The sequence below is a fragment of the Sorex araneus genome, chromosome X (genome assembly GCF_027595985.1).
Source record: "Sorex araneus isolate mSorAra2 chromosome X, mSorAra2.pri, whole genome shotgun sequence".
In the NCBI taxonomy this organism is placed as follows: Eukaryota; Metazoa; Chordata; class Mammalia; order Eulipotyphla; family Soricidae; genus Sorex; species Sorex araneus.
Genome location: NC_073313.1, coordinates 266,952,342 through 266,977,969, shown reverse-complemented (window position 1 = coordinate 266,977,969; position 25,628 = coordinate 266,952,342). Strand labels below are relative to the sequence as shown.

Sequence of the window (25,628 nt, the reverse complement as noted above, 5' to 3'; positions counted from 1 at the left end):
CACAGCTGTGACAGTGCTGCCCTCTGCTGGCCGCCTGCCTCACCGCACTCCCCACTCGGCCCCAGGCAGGACGCAATGCCTTGGCAGCACCGCCCTCTGCTGGCCACCGCCTGCACTGCACCCCCCCCCCCCCCCCGTCGCCCTGCTCTCACCCTGAAGGCAGGGTAAGCGGTTGTGGCAGCACCGCCCTCTGCTGGCCACTGTCTTCTCTGCACTCTCTGCTCTCGGCCCGGCAGGCAAGGCAGGCGGCCTGGGCAGCACCGCCCTCTGCTGGCCGCCGCCCCTGCTGCACCTCCTCGGCTCCACAAGGACACAGTTCTGGTTCCTGCAGAGGAGACGCTCCATTGCTGAACGCATGGTCGAGGCGTGGCCTTCAGACCACAGCGTGCAAGATGCCCGACAGCAAACCTTAAAATTAAAATCACCCGATAGGGAAGCCGGGTGGTCTGTGAACCACCAAATTAACACACCAGAGCACCAGGGCTGCCCCAGAGCACCAGGGCTGCCCCAGAGCACCGGGCCACACACGCTGACCGGCTGCACCCCCTCCCCAAGCATGGACCTCTGTTCCCGTGCACAGGCTCGGCCAGCGTGTCCAGGGGCTGGCTACAGGCACGAGGCTCGGTCCCCAGCTGCTGACTATGGACGATCTTCAACAAATCATCACGAGTCACCCAACGGGGCGGGCTTAAAGCCAGAGCGAGATCAGGGTCTCCCCCAGCTCTGATGGCTGCAAGCGACTTTCAGGGGGCTGAGCTTCCCTGGCCTCAGTTTCCTCCGTGTGTCTCATAGAGAGAGGCCAGGAGGGAATCCCCGGTATGCAGGTGGCATGGTGCCCACACATGGCAGTGGCGGGGTGCTGAGGGCACACCGAGGGCCTTGCTCAGCCAGGCTGCAGGCTGCAACACGGGCTGGGGGAGGAGAGGGGCACGGGGACTCCCCAGTGCCAACACGGGGACCCCCAACCAGTGCCTACACGGGACCCTCCACCCAGTGCCTACCTCGGGACACCCTGCGGGTGCTTCCACGGGGCGCCCCCCTAGAGGCGGCCAGGCACTGCTGCAGTAAGCTGCAGCCTCTCGGTGCCTGGGCCCAAGTCCCTGCCCCAAGCCCGAGTCTCAGGACCCACGCTCCACACCACACTACTCGGCACGCTGGTCCGAGGGACGCGCGTGCTGGCCGTCCAGTGCAGTGGGGAACACCCACATCCTAGCAGAGCCCACATTGGCCACGACGTCTGCTCGCAGCTGGTCTGCCAATGATGGGAAGGCCTCCGGGCACCACGAGGGCAGAGACGGGGAGGGCGGGGAGAGGCGGCCACCCGGGCCGGTGGGGCGGGGAGGCGGGGCAGCTCCTGGGGGCACAGGGGCCACCTCCTTGTCTCAGAAGCTCTCGAGTTTGCTTCTGGGTCAGGAGTGACTTCCCGCGTGGGCTGGTCTGCGGGCTCATGCCTACGCCGTGGGGAAGCCCCTGGGCCCCTGGGCTTCCTGGACGGCACTGGGCGTGCATGTGTGTGCGTGTGTGTATGTGCGTGCGTGTGTGTGCGTGCGTGTGTGTGTGTGCATGTGTGTGTGCATGCGTGTGTGCATGTGTGCATGCATGTGTGCGTGTGCGTGCATGTGTGTCTCTAGTGGGGCAGTGAGCGCCCCGCACACAGCAGCTAAAATAGCTGGACAGCCTGGCTGGGGGCCTGGGGGGTCTCGCCCAAGGAAGCCCATGGGCCGTGCACCAAGGACATGTGTAACAGAGCAGCCCCGGTGGCCTATTCCACAGGCCTCAGCCTGGAGAAACTCACACACTTCTGCTCACATGCACATGCTCACTCACACATGCCCACGCACACATATACGCTCACGCTCACATACACGCACACATGCTCACACGCATGCAAGCTCACACACGCACACATGTTCATACATGCACACATGCTCACATCCATACATGCACACATGCTCCATTTGCTCACACACATGCAAGCGGGCAGACAGATGACTTTAAGGAAATGAGTTGATACCCTGAGGAGATGACTCCTCTGTGAGTCTCACCCTGGGCCAGAGGGAGGAGAGCGGGCAGGCATCTGCCTGCGCACAGCCGGGCAAGCCAAGTCCCCCAGGCCCTCGCAGGGACAAGCCTTGGCACTGCCAGATGTGGCCCAAAGAGAAAGAAAACAGTCTCTGGTCCACGGGACACTCCCTGAGCACGAGAAAACTCATGGTAAAGAGCCACAGTAGCGTGGCAGGCACTTGCCTTGCAGTGGCCGACCAGGATTCCAACCCCGGCACCCGGAGGCGACCCCGAGTCCCTCCAGGAGTGTTTCTGAGCACAGAGCCGGGAGTGAGCCCTGAGCACCACCGGGAGTTACCCCAAAACCTGGCCTTGGCATGTCGGCCCGTGCCTGGACGCCCGGGGAGAGCCACTCGGGACGTGCACTCAGTCGGGAGCACAGACGCCTCGTGAAACTGTCGCCCAGACTCAGCTCCCTCCACTCCCCACTCAGAAACACGGCAGAGAGAGGCCACGGCCCTCGCCCGTCCTCTGGGACTCGCACGAGAACCAGCCGGGGACAGCCCAGGGTCATGCCCAGGGTCATGCCGGCCACCCAGGAGCCACCGGAAGCCACTCCCAGATGGGCCGGGCTGGAGGGCCTGGGGGACCCCATCTGTGGGACGGCTATGGCGCCCTGGTGACGGGTGGCACAGAGCAGCCCGCACGGGCGGGACCCTGCCACACACAGCAGGGGCGGGGAGAGGCAGGCGGTGCTCAGGGGCTGCTCTGGGCACCCCAAGAGCACACAAACTTGGGGCTGCAGCGACAGCACAGTCGGCACAGCGGGGAGGGCATCTGCCCCGCCCACGGCCGCCAGGCTCAGCTCCCAGTATCCCATATGGCCGCCAGAGTAATTCCCGGGTGCAGAGCCAGGAGTAACCCTGGGCATCGCCAGGTGTGACCCAAACAGCAAAACACACACACACACACACACACACACACACACACACACACGCACACACCCTCGAGGGCACACTCCTAAATAAGACACACCCTGGCAAGGACACGCCCCCAAACAGACCACGCCCAGCAGGACACACACCCCTGCTAGGCCACACCCCTAGATGCCCTGGCCAGGCCACGCCCCCAGACAGGTCACGCCCCCGCGAGACCGCACTGGCAGGACTGCGGGGCCAAGTCCCTCTCCGGGGGGTGGGTCTCCATCCCCCACCAGGTGACGGCCTCCGGCAAGTCACATGACTGGCCCTGCCTCTGGCACAGGTGACCCAGGCCCAGGTGGGGTCCCCCGCACCCATCGGGGCTGAAGGCAGGACTCGCCTTCCAAGAAGGGGGCCCCTGTCCCAGGCGGGCACCTGGGCCCTCTGATCCCCCTCCCCCTCAATCCCCCACCCGCCCTTCCTCTCCCTCCTGTGCTGGGTGACACTGAGTGTCCCTCACGCTCGCCTGACCTCGCGGTGACCCGGGTGGGCTGAGGGGCCAAGGGTGGGATCCGCTGGCTTCTTCCCTCATTACAAGGGAAGTGTGGGAGGAGTGAGACCCCCGCGGCCCCCCGCAGCAGGAGCCCCCAGACCACGCAGCGGGAGGTCACGGCCGCGAGGGTCCAGGCCGGCCGGTGCCTTGGCTGTGGTGACAACCAGCAACGCTCAGCTGCTTCAAGACCTCCTGGCTCAGTGCCTGGGGGCCGTGTGGACTGAGGGTCAAAGCCGGGGGGAGGGGCACCCACATGCAAAGCACACACCTGCTGAGGCCTCTCCAGCTCACCGGGGAGGGGGTGGGCACACCCAGCAGTGCTCAGGGCTGACTCCCGGCTCTGTGCTCAGGGCTGACTCCTGGCTCTGTGCTCAGGGCTGACTCCCGGCTCTGTGTTCAGGGCTGACTCCTGGCTCTGTGCTCAGGGCTCACTCCTGGCTCTGTGCTCACTCCCAGCTCTGTGCTCAGGGATCCCCCCTGGCTCTGTGCTCAGGGCTGACTCCCGGCTGTGCTCAGGGCTGACTCCCGGCTCTGTGCTCAGGGCTGACTCCCAGCTCTGTGCTCCGGGCTGACTCCCAGCTCTGTGCTCAGGGCTGACTCCCGGCTCTGTGCTCAGGGCTCACACCAGCTCTGTGCTCAGGGCTCACACCAGCTCTGTGCTCAGGGCTGACTCCCGGCTCTGTGCCCAGGGCTCACACCAGCTCTGTGCTCAGGGCTCCCCCCTGGCTCTGTGCTCAGGGCTGACTCCCGGCTCTGTGCTCAGGGCTCCCCCCGCCGGCTCTGTGCTCAGGGCTGACTCCTGGCTCTGTGCTCAGGGCTGACTCCCGGCTCTGTGCTCAGGGCTCCCCCTCCCCAGCTCTGTGCTCAGGGCTCACTCCCGGGGGCCTCGGGGACCACATGCGGTGAGGACAGCCCACTCATCTGAGTCCTGCTTTCTTGACTTGCGGTCTCCCCCTCCGCCCCGACTGGGAGCAGGCGGGTCAAGGTCACTCCCTCACGTTCAGACGTGTTTCCCTGAGACGCCAGTGCACGCAGCTTCCTCACACGTGTGCTCACTTGCTGAGCAGTGTCTGAGCACGGCACAAACCCCGGGACGAGTCTCCGGCTTAACAGGCTGACGCGGAGGCCCTGGGGCCGCGCGACCCTCCCCCAACAGCGCTGCTCCCGGGACGAACCGCTTGGCCCAGCGTGGTGGGGGCGGCACTTCCCGGGCGCCGACACGGCCGGGAGTCTCGGTGAGCACGCGGCAGGGGCACATGGCAGCCAGAGTAGGGCTGGGCCCCTCGCCTCGCACGGCCGCACCCCTGCATGTGAGGCAACCAGCAGCCCCCGCCCAGGCCCCGACGGGCGGCTGGACCCACTCTGGAGAAACACCCCCGGGGTGCAGGTGTGTCTGCACCTCATGGGGTGGCCACGGGACCCCCAGAGCCTGCTCTTGTGGCTCCCCTGGAAGCGGGCCCCGGGCCGGATGTGGCGGTGGGTCCCCAGGAGGTGACATGTGGCCCTGCCCCGGGACCCCGCACAGGCCCGGCCTCCTGGACCCCACGCTGCCCACCCAGAGCGCAGGGAGGGCACAGAGAGCCTTGGACCCTCCCCGGGGGAGGAGCAGGCCCGGCCCAGGGGGCGGGGGGGGAGCGGCAGCGGGGACTGGGAGGGCCTGGCCGTGGGCAGGCGGGGAGGCCGCCCGCCAACCCCAAAGCAACGCCGGCACGTGGGAAAGACGCCCGTGGCTTCCCGGGCCCGGCCAAGCCGCCCTGCGCTCCACCCCCGGGCGCCTGGGCCGGGAGCACTCTGGGGAGCAGGGTGTGGGCAGGACCAACCCTTCACGGCCACGCACACGGACGCCTGACGGAGCGCACCTGTCCGGGGCCTGGTGCAGGACACACGTGAAGCTGCCCACCTGGGGCAGGGCCGCCAGCTCTGTGTGCCCGGCCGGGACGCCCCCAACAGCGTCACCGGGAACACAGGAGGGAGGCCCAGCACGCCCAGAGCCAGGGACAAGGTGCCCTCAGTTTACCCTCCCCACACTGGGAAACAGGGGCCCTGCATGTGTGAGTACACGTGTCTGTGTAAGTGTACGCATATAAGCATGAGTATCTGCATGTATGAGTGTATGCATGTGTCAGCGTACGCATCTGTGTATATGTACACGCCTGTGTACATATCTGTATGTGAATGTGCACATGTGAGTATATGTGTCTGTGTGAATGTACATGCGTCTACATGTGTACACATGTCAGCATGTATGAGTGGTCAGTACATGTGTCTGTACGTGTGGACTGTACACATGTCTGTATGTAAGCCGTTGGTACATATAACTGTGAGTGAGTGTACGTATGTCTGTATGTGTGAGTATACATGTGTCTATATGAGTGTATGCACATCTGCATGTGTAAGCAGTCAGTACATGTGTCTGTGTGAATATACACATCTGTTTTTGATTTTTTTTGGCTTTTTGGGTCATACCCGGCGATGCACAGGGGTTACTCCTTGCTCTGCACTCAGGAATTACCCCTGGCAGCACATGTGTATGTAAGTGGTCAGTATGTATATCTGCATGTGAGTCTGCATGTGTCTGTGTGAGTATACGTGTGTCTGTATGTGTGACTGTATACATGTCTGAATGTGTGAGTATATGTGTCTGTGTGAGCATGTGCATGACTGCATGTGTTGAGCAGTCAGTACATGTCATGTGTCTTTATGTGTGTGTACACATGCCTGTATAAGTGGTCAGTGTGTATGTCTGCATATGAGTTTGCATGTGTATATGTGTTATGTGTCTGTGAGCGTATGTGTATCTACATGTGTCAGTGTACATGTGTCTGTGTGAGTGCATGTGTGAGAGTATATATCTATGTGTGAGAATGTGTCTGCATATGTGAGTGTATATGTGTATGTGTAAGTACGTGTCTGCATGTGCAACTGTACATGAGTATGTGAGAGTTCGTGTCTGTATGTGTGTACACGTGTATGTGTGAGTATTGTTTGTGTGAGTGTACATGTCTGCATGTGAGTGTACATATGTTATGAGTGTGTCTGCATGTGAATGTACACGTGTATGTATCTGCATGTGAGTGTACATGTGTATGTGTATGTGTCTGCATGTGATATACATATTATATAGGTGTGTCTGCATGTGACACGTGTGAGCACACAAATGTATATGCGAGTACATGTGTGTCTATATGAGCAAGTGGTGGGCACGCGGCATGTGCCCTGTGTGCTGAGCCGTGTGCACCCCTGCCCCGTGCCCGCTGCTCACCGTCCTGGAAGACGCGCTCCACGTTGAGCCCGTACGTGGCACACGTCTCGTAGTAGGTGCAGCGCTTCAGGTCGCTGGAGAGCTTGCGTGCGCGGGAGTCGTCGATGACCCGCGGGTTGTTGGAGCTGATGGCGTCTGCAGGACGGGCACAGGAGAGGCGGGTGAGCTATGTAGAAGCCCCCTCCCCACCACACCCCTGCCAGCAGGAAGCCCCGACCCGGGAGTCGGGAAAGAGGCAGCAAAGAAACAGCCACAAACAGAGTGGCCAGGAGGTGCCGGGAGGAAGGCCGGGTCCGTCAGGGGCGCGCGGCCGGCCTGGGGGCCTGCAGGGGGCGTGGGGGGGAGCAGGGCAGGGAGAGCCTGGAGGCTGGGGGTGGGGCAGGGACCCCCGGGATCCGGGAGGAGGAACAAGGGGGTGTCTCCGCCAGCGGCCAGCGGTGCCGCCACCCACTGTCCTGCTCCGGGTCAGGGGTCACCCGGGACCTGGGGGTGCTGCGGCCCCATGAGACGCTCTCGGAGGAAAGCAGCCACGAGGCCCTGGCCGAGGCCTGCAGCGCCGGCCACTCTGGCTGCCCAGCACCTCAGGGGACAGCCGGCACTGCCCCCGTCCCAGCCCCGAGCGCCCTGCACACGCTGGACGGACAGACGGATTCTGGCCCCTTGGGAGGAAGTGAGTCATTCTCAGCCACGCTGCCGCAGGGCATCCCGGAAGGCTCCCTGCAGGAGTGCTCGCCCGCTCTCCGTCTCAAGGCCACATGGGACTGGGGTCTCGGCCCGTATGGGACCAGCCTGACCCCTCGGCGGGGGAGTCGGTCCCCAGGTAGGGTGTGGGCAACATGGCTACGGCGAGGACAGACTCGGGAGCCCTTGGCCCAACACGGGGGACGGTGCCCAGATGTCCCGCCACCACACCCCCGACCCTGCCTCTCTCATTCCCCTGCTGCGCTCTGGGGGTGCAGGGGGGCCCGGCTGCCGGGCCCACCCCAGACGGGGAAGGGGCAACAACGGCCCAAGGGGAGGGTTTGAGTGTCGAGAGCCTGCAGGGGCTTCCGGCCACACACCTGCCAGAACGGACACATACCTGCCGGGACAAACACACACCTGCCGGGACAGACACACACCTGCCGGGATGGACACACCTGCCGGGACGGACACACACCTGCCCGGGAAGGACACACACCTGCCGGGACGGACACACACCTGCCCGGGAAGAACACACCTGCCGGGGATGGACACACACCTGCCCGGGAAGGACACACCTGCCGGGGATGGACACACCTGCTGGGACGGACACACACCTGCCGGGACGGACACACACCTGCCGGGGATGGACACACACCTGCCCGGGAAGGACACACCTGCCGGGGATGGACACACCTGCCGGGACGGACACACACCTGCCGGGACGGACACACACCTGCCGGGGATGGACACACACCTGCCGGGGATGGACACACACCTGCCGGGGATGGACACACCTGCCGGGACGGACACACACCTGCCGGGACGGACACACACCTGCCGGGGATGGACACACCTGCCGGGACGGACACACACCTGCTGTGACGGACACACCTGTCGTGATGGACACACCTGCCGGGACGGACACACCTGCCGCACACGTGTGGGGTCGCCCTCACCTCCTGGGACCCACCGTGATCGTCTCATTTCCCTGCTCCAGGCTCCCTACCCTGAGGCCACCAGGCCAAACCCTGGGGTCACTCTGGTCCCGGTCTGACCCCCACACGCGTGCCGGGACCGTGAGCAGCAAACGGGCCCTTCAGACAGGGCCCGGCCCCCCAAGGGTCCCCCACGCCGCCCCCCACTCGCAGCACTCTGGGAAGCAGGGTCACGGGGTAGGGCCCAGTGACAACATCTGTGTCAGTGCATCCAAGGCCAGGCGTGTGCCGGGTGGACACGCGACCCGCCTTCCCCGTCGCCCCACTGTGCTCCTGACCCTGGGCCGCCCGCGGCCGCCCGAGCCCAGGCACCCGGCGAGCACTTCCCTGCACGGTCCAGAGCTTCAAGCACTTCCCTGCACGGTGCAGAGCTGCCGGGACCAGGCGCTGCCGCGTCTCCCGGACACGCGCGTCACCTGGGCGCAGGAGCAGGGCCACAGGGACGGAGCAGAGGCCCCCGCTGGCGCCCCAGCCGGCTGGACAGGGGCGCTGAGAGGAGGCGCGGGCACGGGCGCGGGCGGAGACAGGAGCCCCGGGAGCACATCCTGGCGCCTCGGTCTCCTGAGAAAACGGGGTCTGGCCTGGGAAACGGGGGCCCCTCCGGGAGGGGATGTTCTGAGAGGCGCCAGACAAGGGCACACAGGCGTTACCCCCCACCCCCGCGGGAGGCTGGTGGGGGGAGGGAGAGGCAGCAGCAGGCCAGGCCGACAGCGAGGAGGTCGGGGCGGCTGGGCAGCAGAGGGAGGGCCTGTCTGCCCGGGGGTCTGAGCACCCCTGCGCGGCCCGGAGCAGGGGGCCTCCAGAGAGGTGGGGGTGGGGGGTGGGCAGGAGTGCCGGGAGGACCGGAACAGGGGCGGGGCTGAGCGAGGTGTGCGGCCTCGGGCAGACAGGGGGCGCTGCAGGGCCGGGGCCGGCGGGAGGGACTATGGAATCAGGCCTCTGGGCTCGGTGTCCTTCCATCTGCGCCTGGGGCTACAACTGGCGATGCACAGGGTGACTCCTGGCTCCGCAACACGCCTGGCAGTGCTCGGGGAGCAGAGGGGATGCTGGGGATCGAGCCGGTTCAGGTGCGGGCCAGTGCCCGCCCCGCCGGGCTCCCTCTGGCCCGGCCCCGCCCGGGATTGTCTGAGGGCGCAACGTGAAGTCTTATTTGTGGGCAGAGGGAGAAACGAGAGGGGCAGGAGCGGCCACCGACTCGGCCTGGGGGGCCGGGGGGCCGGGGGGCCTAGTCCAGCCCCAGCTCGGCACAGGGCCCAGGGGAGGGCTCGGGGGTCGGAGCCGTGTGCACCCACCCAGCACTCCAGACTCCGCTTCCCACCACGCCTCACTGCCGTGTGAGCCAGCAGGGCCAGGGGAGCACACGTACACGCACACGTGCACACGCACACACACGGGCGCACACACAACAGCTAGCTACAGGCGCACACTCGTGGACACACACCTGGACACACAGTCCCGTGCTCTGCTCAGGGATGCCCTGGGCCGGGCCTCGCTGCCAACACCCAGCAGGAACGGCTGCCCGCTGTCCACAGGACACCGACTGACCGGGAACTGCCAGCCCCAGCCCTCTGCGGGCTCGACCTTCCTTGACATGCTTTGCTTCGTGTGGCCACCGGGGGGCGCCCAAGGCCGTCTGTGGGAGGCTCCTCCACAGACGCAGGGATGAGGGGGCGGGGCCGTCCGGAGCGCACAGGGCAAGGGGCTTCCCTCGAACCCGGGCGGTCCTCTTTCCCGGCTGGTGCTGCAGGGTTGCTGCCCGGGACGCCCGCCCAAACTCGCTCGGGGCAGCAGCTCTCCCCGTGGGCACGGTGGCGACCAGCAAACCCTGCCCCCTGAGTGGGGCCTGTGTGTGCAGCGCCGGGGAGGGGCCAGCGGGGACCCTCACAGCTACAACGTCACCGTCCAGGGCCAGCCTGGTGTGACCCAGAGGAGAACAGGAAAGGCGCCCACAGCAGGGAGGGGTCGTGGCCCTCCTGAGATCCCGCCGGGAGACAGAGATGGCCAAGCAGAGCAACGAAGCCAGACACGGGCGGGGGCCGGGGCTAAACGGGGAGCGACACCACGGGGCAGGGGGTGGGGCGGGCACTTGCCCAGCACGTGGCCGGCCCGGGATTGTCTCCGGCACCCCGTCTGCTTCCAGAGCCCACCAGGAGTGACCCCGAGCACTGTGAGGTGTGCCCCCCCCCCCACTGAAACGTTAAATCAGCCTTCTGGGGAGCTCCAAAGCCCCTGGCTGCCCGGAGGAGGAGGAAGGCCCCACCATGAGGCCAAGCGCCGGCCCAGCCTGGGAGAGCCCCGAGGGCTCCGTGAGAGGTTCCTGAGCACAGAGGCACGAGTAAGCCTGAGCGTCCCCCAGGTGTTGCCCCAGAACAAAATCACAAAACAAAGTTAAGAGTCAAATACATTTTCCCTACAGTCCTGGGTTCGGGGAGTGTGTGCGTGCATGTGCGTGCATGTGTGTGCATGTGTGTGCACGTGGTGCGCCGTGGCTGTGTGACAGGTCTCCCCAGAGCCACTGGAAGGAGTGACCTTTCACCTCTGTCCCTTGGCCCCTCGCTATGGACCGGGAGTCGCGGGAGGAAACCAGGCTCTTCCCCGAGCCGGTGCAGACCCCCGCCATGCCCAGGGCCCGGGCCCGACTCACCCTGGGTGCCCACCAGGACCAGGGGGATGTCGCTGGTGTTCCGGAAGTTGGCCATGCGGCTGTAGTAGTGGTACACGGTCTGGAAGCTGATCTCGTCCTCCAGGCTGAAGACGAAGATGACGGCGTCCACCCACATGGCGAACTGGGGACGGGAGAGCAGAGGCCGTGAGTGGGGGCGGGGCGGCCACGGGGCCTCAGCAGCCCCCCGCAGGAGCCTGGACACATAGCAGGGCCTCGTGCCCGGGTTCTGGTGGCACGGGTGGTGCCACTCGTGACACCACAGGCAGAGCCACGAGGGCCACCGCACATGGGGCCACGTACAGCCAGCAGCACCGTGCACACGCCCCAGCGGCACCACGAGCCGCGCCACAAAGGATCACACCCGCCCCACGCACAGCACCGCGTGAGGAACCGTGCGCAGTACCACATGCAGGACCACGCACAGCACCTCCCGTGGCACACATGCAGAACCACGCACAGCACCACCCATTCCTCGTGCAATACCCAACCATGGGCATCACGACACAGCCCCAAAAGCAGGACTGAGTGAAGTACCACGTACAGCACCACATGCAGCGCCACATGCGGCACTGTGCAGGCAAACACCGGCAGCACCACGCCCGGCACCACGGGAGCCCACGCGTGACAAGCAGCCCAGGGCCGTTTCTCAGGCCCGGCCCTCGCGGACGGCTGGGCAGGGCAGGAATGAAAGGGCGGCTCTCTCCTGACACAACACAGCGCCCTCCCGCACGTGGGCACCAGGGGAAATGCCCTTCCAGGGAAAAGCCCCCCAAGGTCACTCCGTCGGGGTCCCGACTGCTGAGCGGGGGGGGCTGTGCGAGCTTTCAAGTGAGAAGACGCCCCCGCCCGCCCACTTTCACAAATAAACAACCACACCAGCGTCAAACATGGCAGATAAGGCCACGAGGGGCCGCGCAAGGGGCCCTCGGGAGGGCTGTGCGCCCTCGTTCCTGCCGCACACCCGCCCGACCCCGGCTCCTGCAGGGCCTCAGTGGGGCCCGCAGACGTCTCCATCAGCTCCTGCGTGCCGGGCTGACCCGCCAGCCTCTCTGAACCTTCCAGCATCTTCCAGAACCTTCCAAAGCACGGCCAAGAACGCTGTTTGCTCAAGGCGCCAGGAAACCGCCCAGATGCCACGACAGCCCTCACCTCTCGGCCCCGCGCCAGGCACGGGCGGCCACGTCCTCCCGGCTGTCCGCAGCGTGGCGGTCACGGGGGCTCTCGCGGGAAGGAGGGAGGGTCGCGAGGACACTCCCCGCCAACACCCCGCTCCCATCTCGCCCACTGCTCTCCGCCTCCCCCAAAACACTCCCGCATGCCCGGCCCTCCCGGGACCGAGCCCCCGAGGCCTCTGAAGGCTGCCGCCGGCCCCCCGCGTCTGACACTGAGCTCAGGCTGATGGAGACAGAACAAGAAGGGCTCTCCGGCACCCGGCTCCCGCTTCCGGAACGTTCTCCTGCTTCCCCCCGCAGCGCCCACCGAGCAAGCCCCGAAACCGTCGCAGCTCCCAGCGCCCCGCGGGACGGGAACCCGGGGCCGTGAAGAGCGTCTCTTCCCCGAGACCCCGGCAGGCTTCCCGGCCCCCTGGTCAAAGCGGAGGGTCCGGGCGATGGCGGGCACCCACCTGTGCTTCCGGGGGTCCCCCTTCGTCCCGAATCAGCAGCAGGTAGCTCTGTCCGTCCACCACGATCTCCTTCTTGAAGCGCCCACCTGCCGCACAGAGACGCGCGTCACCCGGGGAAGGCGGCGGAGCGGCCGACAGACGTGGGCTTCACTTGGGGGGAAAACCACAGCCGGGGGGGCAGCGGGGGCGGGCTGGGGTCTCGGGGCGCGGCCGCCAGCCCGGGCCTGGCCTCAGGGGCTGCGGGAGGGACGCGGGGTGGGGGCAAGGCTCCTGAGGGGCTGCAGGGGGTGGGCCGCAGAGCCAGGGCAGGGGGGCTCGACACGGCCGGGGCCGGGCCGGGGCGGGGGGCCGGCCTCTCCTCCAGGGACACCCAGCGTGAGGGCGCGGGGCGGGGGACACACAGAACACCACGGGGACGGTTCCCAGCCGACAGGTCACAGGGACACGGCGATGGTCACTAGCACACAGAGGGACACGGACAGGAGGGCCGGGGGGGCTGCCGCGGGCAAGAGACCAGGCGGGTTAGCGGGCGGGGAAGGGGCCCTAGACATCTGTCCCCAGGCCCGGGGGAGGGCGCTCGCGGGCCCCAGGTCACGGCTCATCCCGCCATTGTCCCCAGGACCTTGGGCTGAGGGGGCCCGGGGGCAGCCCCCAGCACGCACGCGCACGCCTGCCAGAACCTTCCGTCTCCGACCCCTGCCCAGCGCCGACACCCCCAGGACAGGGATGGGCAGGGGGGCAGCACTGGCCGAGACCACCTGGCCCAGGGCCGGGCAGGCTGCCCCGCCCTTGCACCCAGGGGGCAGAAACCTGGGTCCCCTTCTGACCTCCCCCGCCCGAGTCGCAGTGCTGGGCCCGGCTGACAGGCGGGTGGCCTCGGGGGGGACACACGTGCGGACAGGCACACACACGCATGCGCACACACGTGCACACACTCCCCCCGCCCCACGTCTGTGAAGCCCGAGGGGCCCACGACACGCTGACCGTCACCGCCAACACCCCTCCCCGGGGGGCGGCCACAGCACCCGCGCCAGCACCCAGACCACGCCCAGCAGCCCCCGGCGCCCAGAGATGCCGGGACTGGGCCGACCTACCGCGCCCCCACGCGGTGCGGGAATCTCCCCACAAAGCCTTCCCTGGCCCCGTGCACCCCGAGAGGGCCCCCCGCCCCCGCGGCACCCTGGGCTGGACAGGGCCTTGGGCTCAGACCACCCCTGGGCAGGAGGCCCGACCGGCCGCTCGCCAGGAGCAAGTGCGCAGGGGAAGCCGCGGGCGAGAGAGAGGGCTGGACCCGTCTCCCCACACCCCTGCACCAGCCCAGGCCCGTGGCTCACCCCTGCCTCCCCACCCGCAGGCACCCCAGCTCGGGGGTCACTGCCGCCTGACCCCAGGCAGGGAAGCCCCGACCGGCCCTTGGACACCCAGCACCCCCCGAGACCCAGGCACCCGTCTCGAGAGCTTCCTCCCTTCACAGGGGCAAAGGCAGCGCTGGGTGTGGGCCCCGCGGCAGTGTCTTCCCCCACCCGTCTCTCTCGTGGGGGCCAAGCCCCCACCAGCTGCCCCCTCCGACACGCCCTCCCCTGCTGCAGGGGACAGCGAGGCCACACCCCGGACACCCAGGAGCCACCCGCCCCCACCGCCATGTCCTAGGGAACACTGGACGGTCAGACGGGGCGGGGGCTCGCTCCCCCCACAGCCCCCAGACCCACCCCGAGCAAAGGAACTGGCCAAGCAGCCGCGCCTCGGGCTCTGCCCTTGGGTGTCTGTCTGTCCCTGGCTCAGCCTGGACAGGCCTGGCTTCACGCTGGTTCCGCAGGGGTGCGGGGTGGGGGTGGGGGTGGGAGCGGGCGTTTCTCCGGGGAAAGCGTTTCTACCTTTTGCCGCAAACCCCCACCTCCCTCCGGCCCCGGCACAAACCGCCCTGCTGGCCCCAGAGCGGCGAGCCCCTGGCGAAGGCTGAGTCCTTCCCAGGATGGTCTTCTGTTTCTCCTAAGTTAAATCACAAAACGTGCCAGCGACAAAGAGTCTGTATAATTAATTCTGTACTTGTTTCGCTGTGACAAAGACACAGAGGCCGGGAAGTCATTAGCGCCGCGCGGCTTGGGAGAAGTTTCCTATTGTGACATTTGAAAGGAATCTTGGCCCCCAAGTTATTCCCGCCCTGGGCAAGGGCTTGATGGGCGCCATGTTCATGTGCAGAACAGAACCAAGTCAGGCCTCAATCCCGCCTCTGGGTTCTGCTTCCCAGCGTGCACGGCCTCGGCCGCAGGTCTCAGGCCCGGGTGGTCCCCGGCTCCATCCCCCCAGCACCCCCCAAAATCACATCAGCCACGAGGGTCAAGAGCGGCAGCAGTGGAAACCCTCTTCCCGCCGGCCTGAGTCTCAGACGGGGCATGTCCAGCTGCCACTGACGGCTGCCCTGAACCCCGAGGAGGGGAAACGGGGAGCACTGAGGCCGAGATGCTGCCCGTGGGACACGCTTGTTCCGGCTGCCCTCTGGGACCCGCCTACCACGGGGGGTGCAAGGGGACCGGGGCAGGGGAACAAGAAAGGGACAGCGGCGAGGGGCAGGCCGGGGCGGGAGGGCAGGTGCGGGGGCTGCGTGTCGCCCAGGAGAGGGGCAGGCGTGGGCACATGTGTGCAGGGACAGCGGCTCTCTGGGGGCCCAGGGAGCCCAGGGGGCCAGGCCCTCTGCTGCCTGGGGCTCCTGGTCAAACGTGCGGGGTGCCCCGCCCACCCAGGCTGTGGGGCGCCCGTCTCCCCGCCACCTGCTGCCAGACACTTCCGGGCCAGCAGTGTCTCGGCCGTGACCCAGGCGGGTCTGTCCGGGTTGTCTCCAGAGCCTCGTCCCCCTCTGAGAGGGTGTCGGTGCCGGGAACCCCCGAGAGCTGGAGGGAACCCAGGCGACGCCAAGTCGGGGGGCCGGTCAGAACTGCCGCCCCCAGCCCCACCGGGACTGCGGCTGTCCGAGGCCCCCTGCCACGTCGCGTCCATCCCCTCCCTCCCAGCCAGAGGGAGACACAGCCCCGAGGGCCCGTCACCCCGCTCTCCCACACCCCCACTTCTCCAGTCGACCCAGCCCACCAGGGCCAACGCACTGTGCCTCAGTTTCCCCAGGCCCAGGCAACAAGGACACCCCTTAGTGGTCACCAGAGAGCAGGGAGGGTGTCCTTGCCCCCTGGGGCAGGGTCATGTCACACAAGAGACGGGCCTGGCGGGGGTCACGGCTGAGCTGGGCCAGACGGGGAGGGGGGCTGTGAGAGTGGGCGGGGCAGGCTCAGAGCGGCAAGTCTGAGGCCAGAGGGGACACAGGAGGAGACAGGGCAGAGGGCAGAGGCCCGGGGCCAGAACCAGCTGACTGCAAACGCATGGCCGCAGGTGTGCCGTGTGCCGGGGCAGGAAGTGGCTCCTCCATCCCGAGATCAGGCGGGGAGAGGGCCAGCCGGCTCTCGACTCCTCCCTAACCTCTGACCCGCCCCCTGCCCCAGGAGCCGCTGGCTCTCGGCTCGGCCTGGGAAGGTTCTAGGCTTGCGAGTGTGCGCTCCAGGGCCCAACTGCCGTCAGCCAAGCCACACTCAGCCGTCCCGCGGGCCTCGAGTCCTGCCAACAGACCACACCCCTCAGGTCACAGCTACTGCTGCCGGCAGAGAACCGGCCACGTTGGCCCTGCACACAACACGCAGCTCGCACACCTGCACACACCTGCACACACCTGCACTCACCCGCACACACACACACACACACACACACACACCTGCACTCACCCGCACACGTCTGCACACGTACACACCTGCGCACTCCTGCACTCGCCTGTACTCACCCACACACACTGCACACACCCACACACTGCACACCCACACACCTGCACACACACCTGCACACACCCGCACACCTGCGCTCACCTGCACTCGCCTGCACACACTCACACATACCTGCACTCACCCACACATACTCACACTACACACACATACACACTGCACTCACCCACACACACTGCACACCCACACACCTGCACAAACACCTGCATACACCCGCACCTGCACTCACCCGCACTCACCCCCACACACCCCCACACACCTGTGCACACCCCTGCACTCACCCGCACACACACACACACACACACCTGCACACAGCATGCCTACCTCACACCTGCACGTGAACACACCTGCCAGGTACAGCTACACGCACACAACTAAACACATGTACACGTGCACACCTGCAGACCTGCACAGACCCACTTGTGGGCATGCCTGCATGTATGCCTGCAAATGCACACGTGCGCGTGCGCGCACGCACACACACACACACACACACACACACACACCTGAACACAAGCACAGCAGCATACATACACACCTGCACACACCTCGCAGGCTTGGGCGAGATCTGCCAACTAAGGGCGAGGCTCATCTCACAACTACCCAGAGCTGCACCCCTGCGCGAGCTGGCCCGGCCTGGGGCGTGTGGGTCCTTCCTCCTCCCTCCCTCCCTCCCTCCCTCCCTTGCTTTTGGGCACACAGGGCTGACTCCTGGCTTGGTGCTCAAGAGACTCGAAGGGACGCCGGCACTGAAGCAGGGCTGGCCGTGCACCAGGCAGACGCCCTCCTGCTGCGCTTCCGCTCCACACCCTGGCTTCCGGGTCTTTCCGGAAAGCTGTCACTCTGGTGCCTGGCCTGGAGCAGGCGGCATCTGACAGACCATCCTCGCTAGCCCCTGGCTGCTGCTCCGTGCCAGTGCTCCCTAGGCCGACCCCGTGACCCCGCGGGAACCAGCCCCGCATCCAGGGCAGAGGCAGCTCTCAGTGCTCCTGAACTTGCTGATTCGGAAGGGCCGAGCTTGCAGACGCCACCAGCTGGGCTCAGACACCCACGGGGCCCACGGCAGGCAGGGACAGCGGGACGCGGGACAGCCAGGGCCTTCCACGGGTCAGGGCAGCGAGGCTGCGAGGGGGGCCTGGGGGGCTCCACACTGTGTGCCACGGCCAGGAAGACCTCAGAGCACAGCCCCACGCTGGGACCCTCAAGCAGGTTCTGACCCCGCCCTCCTCCCCTCCCCCACCCTGCAGGTGCTGACCCCTCCCTCCTCCTCCCCTTCCCCCACCCTGCAGGTGATGACCCCTCCCTCCTCCTCCCCTTCCCCCACCCTGCAGGTGCTGACCCCTCCCTCCTCCCCTCCCCCACCCTGCAGGTGCTGACCCCTCCCTCCTCCCCTCCCCCACCCTGCAGGTGCTGACCCCTCCTTCCTCCTCCCCTTCCCCCATCCTGCAGGTGCTGACTCCTCCTTCCTCCCCTCCTCTATCCTGCAGGTGCTGACCCCTCCCTCCTCCCCCCTCCCCCTGCAGGTGCTGACCCCTCTCTCCTCCTCCCCTCCCCCACCCTGCAGGTGCTGACCCCTCCCTCCTCCTCCCCTCCCCCATCCTGCAGGTGCTGACCCCTCCCTCCTCCCCCCTCCCCCTGCAGGTGCTGACCCTCTCTCCTCCCCCCTCCCCCTGCAGGTGCTGACCCCTCCCTCCTCCCCCCCCACCCTACAGGTGCTGACCCCCCCCTCCTGCCCAGGGCAGGTGGGCTCCCCTCCAAGGACCGACCCTCCCCCCCTTGACTCAGGGAGGTCTGGGTAGCCCCGGGGTGTGCCTGGGGGACTTGGGGTGGGGAGCAGAGTACCAGAGCAGGTGTGGAGTCACTCACTGGGGGAAGCAGGAGGGCGCCCAGGGCAGCGGGAGGGAGGAGGCCTCGGGGACACGCGGGTCGGGGTCACACCACTCCCGCCCTCCCCCTGCCGCCAAGGCCAGGCCTGTCCCGCCTCACACCAGCCTCCCTGCCGGACAGCCACACTGCAGCCCCTCTGCAGGGCACAGGCGGGCCGGGGGCGTGCGGGCCTCAAGCCCACCTCGCCCAGCTTTCCTGCCCTCTGGATGGGTGCAGGGCCGGGCGCAGTGCGCCCAGAGCCCCCGCCCCCCCACCCCGACCTACCTCTCCCCAGAGGCCCACAGTCCAGCTCCGGGCCTGAGGTCTCCACACGGATCACGACAAGGGTCCCGGGAGCCGGCACAGGCCACCTGCAGGCTCCCGGGGTCCCAGGGCCAAGCCCACCCCCACCCCGCCCGCCCCTCCCCGAGGCTGGAGGGACGGTGACAGACTCTAGGACGGAGTTAAGGACCATGACACGTGTTACGGGGACACAGCAAGCTACTGAGAACTACCGCTAGAGACACAGCAGAGGGACAGACGGGTGAGATGGGCAGCGTGGGTGGGCGAGGCGAGGATGGACGCGAACGGCACGAGACACAGAACAGGGGCAGGGACGGTCCGAGCTGTGCCTCCGGGCTCGCACAGGCGCGGCCGGGGAGGGGGGCGGATAGTTACCTGCGTCCATATCTGCAAAGAATGGAACAGCCAGTAAGAAAAAGAAGGAACCAGAAATTCAGTGTCTCAGAGTCAGATTTTTACACGTTTACGCAGAGAAAAAAAAAAAGAATAATAAACAAGAAACCGCGTGGGCCCGAGAGCTCGCGGTGGGGCGGGACGGGGGGCGGGACGGGGCGTCCTCGCGACGCGGGCTCAGCGGCGGGAACGGGATGTGGAGACGGTGGCTGAGGCAGTCTGACGGCAAGGAAACACCCTCCTGGCACGGAAAACGGTCTGTGTTTCTCCCACGTCTACTCGGGCACAGAGAGGCAGCTCAGAGGCTTGGGAATGCCCCCGGGCACCGTGTCCAGGGCTGAGACTCGGACCCAGGCCCGGAGCACCTACAGCTAAGGATCGGCACGGGCTCCCGGGGCAGAGGTGGGGGCGAGGGAAGCCCAGGCCCCAGGGAGACGCTCTGACGCCCCTGACACGTCCACAGTGAAACCTCGCCCACTGCCCGGTGACCCCGGAGGAGGCGCCGGGGGGAGTCGCGCTCTCGCTAAGGGCTCTCCCTCCCGCCCGCCTGCGCCCCCGGCCGGGCCCTCGCCGGCACGCCCGCCCGCACCTACCTTCCGGAGACTCTTCCTGGACGTAGGTGCCCGTCAGGTACCGGTGCACCAGGGCCGACTTCCCGCTGGCCAGGTTACCCACGATCCCCTGCAACAGAGAGGGGCATGAGCCTCTGCACATGGGCGCGGGTGTGGGTGCGGGCAGTGGCCACCGGCCCTGATCCCTAGCCGAGTGCAGGCGGGATGGACGGACGGGTGGACACGCGCGAGGGCCTGGCGCGGAGCCTGCCCTGCCGCCCTCCAGAGCCCACGCGGCAGCTCTGGCTCTTCGGGCCCCCGAGCTGCTGGCGCCCCCTGCAGGTCACTGCTGGCCGGGGCACATCAGCAGGCGAGGTGGGCAGGACAGGACAGCCCCAAGCCACGACCCGGAAGGAGGTCCTTCTAGAACATTCCGCCCTGGCTGGGGTGGTGGGGAGGGCGGCATCTTGGAGCTGTGCCCGTGAGGAGGGGCAGGGCCGCACATGGCCAGGACACGGCCCCTCCGGGACGTGAGCCCGCCCGCCGCAGCTGACACGGACAGGTGGCCCTGCCGGGGCCCGGCCCACACCCGTCCCGGCATCTTAACCGTTTCCTTCCCTGCCGGGACGCTCCAGGCGTGACGAGCCCTGGTGGGACCAGGCCTCAAGGGGCAGGAGGCACGGGCCCCTCCCGCCAAGGGCCGTGTCCACTCTGCGCCTCGCCCCCGCCTGCTCTGCGGCCCCATGATCCAGGGGCAAGCCGAGCGCCCCGACACTGTCCTGCCACCCCAGGGGACACACGCTGAGACCTCCTGCCCTCCCGCTATGCCGGGGCCTCCGTCCCAGCAAAGCCAGACGCCAGAACCTTGTGATGCCGCTGCCCAGCTCCGAGAGGGCTGCCCTGCCCTGGACGGTCCAGGGGCTCCACTGCCCGGCGCCACGTGCACTGGCACCCCCCACCTGGTCAGCCAGTCCTGCCCTGTGACCCCGTGCCCATCGGTCTCTCTAAGGCCACAGCAGCAGAAGGCGGAGACCCCAAAGCACTGTGCGGGCAGGTGGTGGGCCCGTGGGAGCCGGGGCCTGGCCAGGAACTCACAGCCGGGGACCCCCCGAGACCCCAGGATCCCAGCCCTGTCTCGGAGCCCGCTGAGACGTGCCTCCCTCCCCTGTGGAGAGGGACACGAGTGCCGCCCCCAAGCCCGAGTGTGGGCCGAGGGCCGCTGTGGCTCAGCGCACTGTAGCCCTGCCCTAGCGGGGTTCCCCGGCCCCCTCCTGGCACCCCGGGCTCTCCTCGGCGTCACACGCCCACCAGGCTGTGGCCCGACATAGGAGGGCTCCCGGCCCTGACGCCCACCAGGCCCTGTGGCCAAGACCCAGCAAGGACCCCCCCACTGGGTCCCACACAGCCCAGGCCTCCAGAGACATCTGGTGACCTCGGGAGCAGGGGCGGACGGGCGTGCAGAGAAGGGGGGACGGGGAGGGAGAGAGTTGGAGAGAGAGGGAGGGAGGGAAAGTGGGAGGGAGAGAGAGAGAGGAGAGAGAAGGAAAGGGAGGAGGGAGAGGGAGGGAGAGAGAGAGGAAACGCACAGGGCAGGGACAGACGGACAGACAGAGGAAACACAGGGCAGAGGGAAGGTCCGGGGACCCCCCTTCCACGGCTCCCCACCCTGGGCCGCCCCTAACTCAGCCCCTTCTGCAAAGTGCTGTGGAGGTCCTGGGGCCCCGCCCCCGCCCCCACGGCCCCTCCCCTGCTGGAAGCTTCCTGCCACCGGCCCAGTATCTGCGTCAGTGTGTGGGGACGCGCCAAGGGCAGCCGGTCTCCTGGGCTGAGTGAGGGTCTGCAACCCTGTGGCTCCCCACCCCCCCACCCCGTCAGGGCCACAGTCTGGCTGGAGGAATGAGAGGAATGAATGAATGAATGAATTAATGTGGAAATGAGAGAAAATGAATGAAGGAACAAACGAACGAGGGGCTAACAGGAGGGCAGCAGCACGGATGGGCGGGCGGGAACATGGCCGGACAAGGGGACACACGGGTCAGGGAATGGTCGGACGAGGGAACCAGCGGGCCACAGCCTGGCTGAATGAGTGAGGGACTGAGGGAAGGGTATGAATGAATGAGGGCGTGAGTGAGGGTATGAATGAATGAGACAAGTCCGTGCCGGCGCTGGCGCTGCTCTGCCCGCGGGTGGAGGCCACGCGGCGGCGTCACGCTGAGGAGATCCCAGCAGTCTGCCACCAAACCAGACTTTTAATTAAGATCCGAGCCTGTCTCCCGGGGGGGAACAGCGCTGGAGACCGAACCTGGGGCCGCACGGCTCTGGGTGGGGCCGGCCGCCCCCTCCTGTCTGGGCACCCCCCGCCCAGAGCATGGCCGACCTCACGGCAGCATCAGGAAGCCGCTGAGGGGTGGGGCGGGGCCGTCCACCGGCCTCCCCACACACCTCGGGGTGTGGCATGGCATGCACGGACACACACACACACACACACTCGACCCCCATAGCACACGGACACTCACGCAGAAGGCACATGCACACGTGCTCCCACACACACACATGTACACAGGGCATCTGCCCCCCCCCCCCCCACGCCCTCCTGCAGGCAGGAGACGCAGGAGGAAAGCGAGAACAGAGGCTACGGCAGTGACAGGCAGTGAATGTGTGACCCGGGTGCTCCCACCCGCCTCCCCGACTCCCTCGGGGCCACAGCCGAGGTGCTGGGAGCCATCGGGCCCCCCCACCCCGGGGCCGGCTTCCACGCCAGCCGTAAGTGCCAACCATACGCTTACTGCGATTGGCTGCGTGGGAAAGTTTATAATAGAAGCAAAATTTTTATTTAAAAAAATCCCGGGACTGGGGCCAGAGCAATAGTACAGCAGCGTAGGGCGTCTGCCTGGCAGGAGGCCGGGCGGGGCTCGATCCCTGGCATCCCATGCGGTCCCCCGAGCACCACCAGGAGAAACTGTGAGTACAGAGCCAGGAGGAAGCCCTGAGCATCGCCGGGGGCGACCCAGAAAGCCAATAAACAAATCAATGATTTCGGGACCACACCCAGTTCCCATATGCTACTTCTCCGGAGCTCGGGATCCCCCTGCGTGCCGGCGAAGGGGCCCGGACCCCTGGTGAAGAGCACGCGCTCGGTCGGCCCGCGGCGCCCTCTCTACGCCAACAGACGGTAGGAAAGTCGGATTCCAGGGATGAGCCTGACGGGCCCAACAGAGACTTGCGTGGGTCTGACCAAGGAAGAGACAGGACCCAGATGGGTGACGTGTGGGAGCGTCCTCCCCACAGGCACGCACACGCACACACGCACATCCACACAGACTCTCACACACACCGTCACACATACACGTGTACACACCCATGCACACCTAAGCGTTCAGTACACATATGAACACGTGCACATACACACGCACATACCCACCCACGCACACACACAGTCCGCTCACATGCCCACATACACGTGTGCACCAGACCTGAAGGGGGACACGGCCGGATCCCCCGCCCCCGCAGGGCCGCCTGGGGACGCGGCGGTGACGGCCCGGACAGGCACACTCAGGACTCCGGCACCAGGCCCCCACCCTGGTCCCGCGGCTGCAGGCTCAGCGGGGGGACGGGACGGGGCACTCACCACTTTGAGCTCCGGGACCGAGCGGCTCAGCGTCCATTCCTGGCTGTTCACAAAGGCGTCTGGAAGACAGCGGAGAGGGGAGTGAGCGGCGGGGCACCCGGAGGCCCTGTCCAGCCCTCGAACCCCCTCCCCCCTGCAGGCCCCCGCCCCGGTGAGCCGCACCTGCCGCCCAGTCTCGGCCTGGGCTGACGAGCCGCCCACGGGGGCATCCAGCACGGCCCCCGCTCTGCCTCCGCTCTGCCCCCCTCCCACAGCCCCCACTCTGCCCCCTCCACAGCCCATGCTCTGCCCCCCTCCCATGGCCCCCGCTCTGCCCCCCCTCCCATGACCCAAGCTGTGGCTGTCGCTCTGGGCCACCCTGGGCAGAGCCAACCCAGGGTGACAACAGGGCACTGATGCCAGCTGGTCAAGCACGCCACAAGGTCCGGCGGCTCAGAAAACCTCGTGGTTGAGTTTTGATGGTCACAGCTGGTCAGTCACCAGCCCCCGAGGCCAGCAGCATCTGAGGACCCGGTGAGCACCAGGGCTGTCGGGCACCGGGTGGGCACCCTGCAGCCCACCATCAGGCCGTGGTGCTACCCCGGGCTCTCCCGCAGGGGACAGCAGCAGGGAGCCCCCGTCTCACGGCAGGACAGACCTCTCCTTCCCCATGGCCCCACACAGCCCACCAGCCAGGGACAGAGCCCACAGCGTCTGCACACAGGGGCCAGTGAAGCCAAAGAATCCCACCCCCCACCCAGCTTCCGGGAACAAAGCCCCGATCTGACAACCCCTCTGGGCTCCACAGCTGCCCTCAGAGCCCGGAGCCGCCCCCAGCCGGAGTGCAGGGGCATGGCCACTCTGGAGGACAGACACGTCTGCTGGCCACGTACATGGGAGAAAGTGTCAGCGTGCGTGTAAGTATGTGTGTGTGACTCTGCGTTTGCACGTACCTGCACTGTGTGGATCTGTGTGTACATGTGAACGCGTGTATGTGAATCCACACACATGCATGTGTGTGGATCTGTATGCACAACTGCGTGCACTTATGTGAATGTATCCAAGCAAGTGTGCATGTGTGGGCCTCAACGTGCATGTGCACTGGCATATACGCATGTGTGCGTGCATACATGTGCATCTGCATGTGTATTCACGCATGTGGATCTGTATGCACACATGCATCCATGTGGGCACACAGGTGTTCCCAGAGCAGCTGGAATCCAGTCGCTCACTCCTGAGAGGGTCTCCCAGGTCCTGACTCAACTCCCCTGCTTGGAGCGAGCAACGCTGAGACAACGGAGAAATGAGGGGGGCAGTGCGCACGTGAACCCCGCGCTTGCTCCTGGCACTGTGCCCCCTCCCCTACTGAGCGGACCTTGCCTGCGGCCAGGACTGCCCGGTGTGCAGAGCCAAGCAGGTTAGGGAAGAAACTACTTGGTCTCGCCTTCCCACTATCACGGAACCAGAGTTAATTCCGCCACCCCTTAAGTTTAAGTCACAAGAGTAAATCCAAGAACCACCCAATTGGCGGGCAGGAGAAAGCACTTTTTTTGGAGTCAAGCCCCAAACAATCGCCCCTAGCCAGACCCGGGTGGACAGCCAGAGAAAAGCAGCCCTGCTGGGGGTTGGGCGTGGAGCGCCTTCCCCAGCCTCAGGCTCCGCCCAGCAGCAGGTTCCGCCCCCAGCCTCAGGCTCCATCCAGCCTCAGGCTCCGCCCCCAGCAGCAGGCTCCGCCCCCAGTCAGGCCCCGCCCCGACCTCAGGCTCCGCCCAGCCTCAGGCTCCACCCCAACCTCAGGCTCCACCCAGCCTCAGGCTCCGCCCCCAGCAGAAGGCCCCGCCCTACCCTCAGGATGTGCCGTTGCTTCAATCCCAGCCAGACCACAGAGCGCTGGGTCAGGGCCGGGGCCAGAGCAGCCCGTGGGGTGTGATGTGGCGTGAAGTCGGCCTTCAGGGAACACCCCCATGCCCTGAGCCATAGGCGGACCGCATTCAAGGGCTGGCGGTGATGGGGCGTCACCGCCCATGGGACCCGCAGAGCTGGGGCCGCTCTGCGAGGGGGTGGTGCCCAGCACATGCGCACACGCCCCCCGGCTCCTGAGCCCTCCCCAGCCCCTCAGCAGCTGCTTAAGCCCCCACTAGTAGTGGAGCAGAGGGAGCAGCGCCATCCTTTCTTGGGCTTTTGGAGGTGCCCGTGGTCCAGGTGTGGGGGCTGCCCACGGCTGGGGGCGCCAGGACGGGGTGGAAGCGAGGGGACGCCCTCTGAAAAGCCCCCCACTGAGGACACAGCCCTGCGCGGCTGTCACACCCTGCAGGTGGCCTGAGATCTGGGGAGGGGCCGGGGGGTAGGAAGTGTGCAGCGCGTATGGGCCGGCGGCACTGCC

At 66.8% G+C, this 25,628-nt stretch overlaps 1 protein-coding gene across 6 annotated transcripts in view; it reads right to left on the bottom strand.

Moving 5' to 3' along the window:
* Positions 1-25,628, bottom strand: part of AGAP1 (ArfGAP with GTPase domain, ankyrin repeat and PH domain 1) — a 275,018-nt gene that overhangs the window by 184,484 nt on the left and 64,906 nt on the right. For 3 of the 6 annotated variants that reach the window (XM_055123420.1, XM_055123417.1, XM_055123419.1), the window contains exons 2-7: positions 23,267-23,325; positions 19,681-19,768; positions 19,070-19,081; positions 12,708-12,793; positions 11,063-11,204; positions 6,740-6,874 (exon numbers count right to left, since the gene is read on the bottom strand). In XM_055123420.1, the coding sequence (XP_054979395.1) occupies positions 6,740-6,874; positions 11,063-11,204; positions 12,708-12,793; positions 19,070-19,081; positions 19,681-19,768; positions 23,267-23,325 (522 nt within the window). The remainder of the gene's footprint in view (positions 1-6,739; positions 6,875-11,062; positions 11,205-12,707; positions 12,794-19,069; positions 19,082-19,680; positions 19,769-23,266; positions 23,326-25,628) is intronic. The other 3 variants (XM_055123421.1, XM_055123422.1, XM_055123418.1) reach the window with 1 other exon arrangement.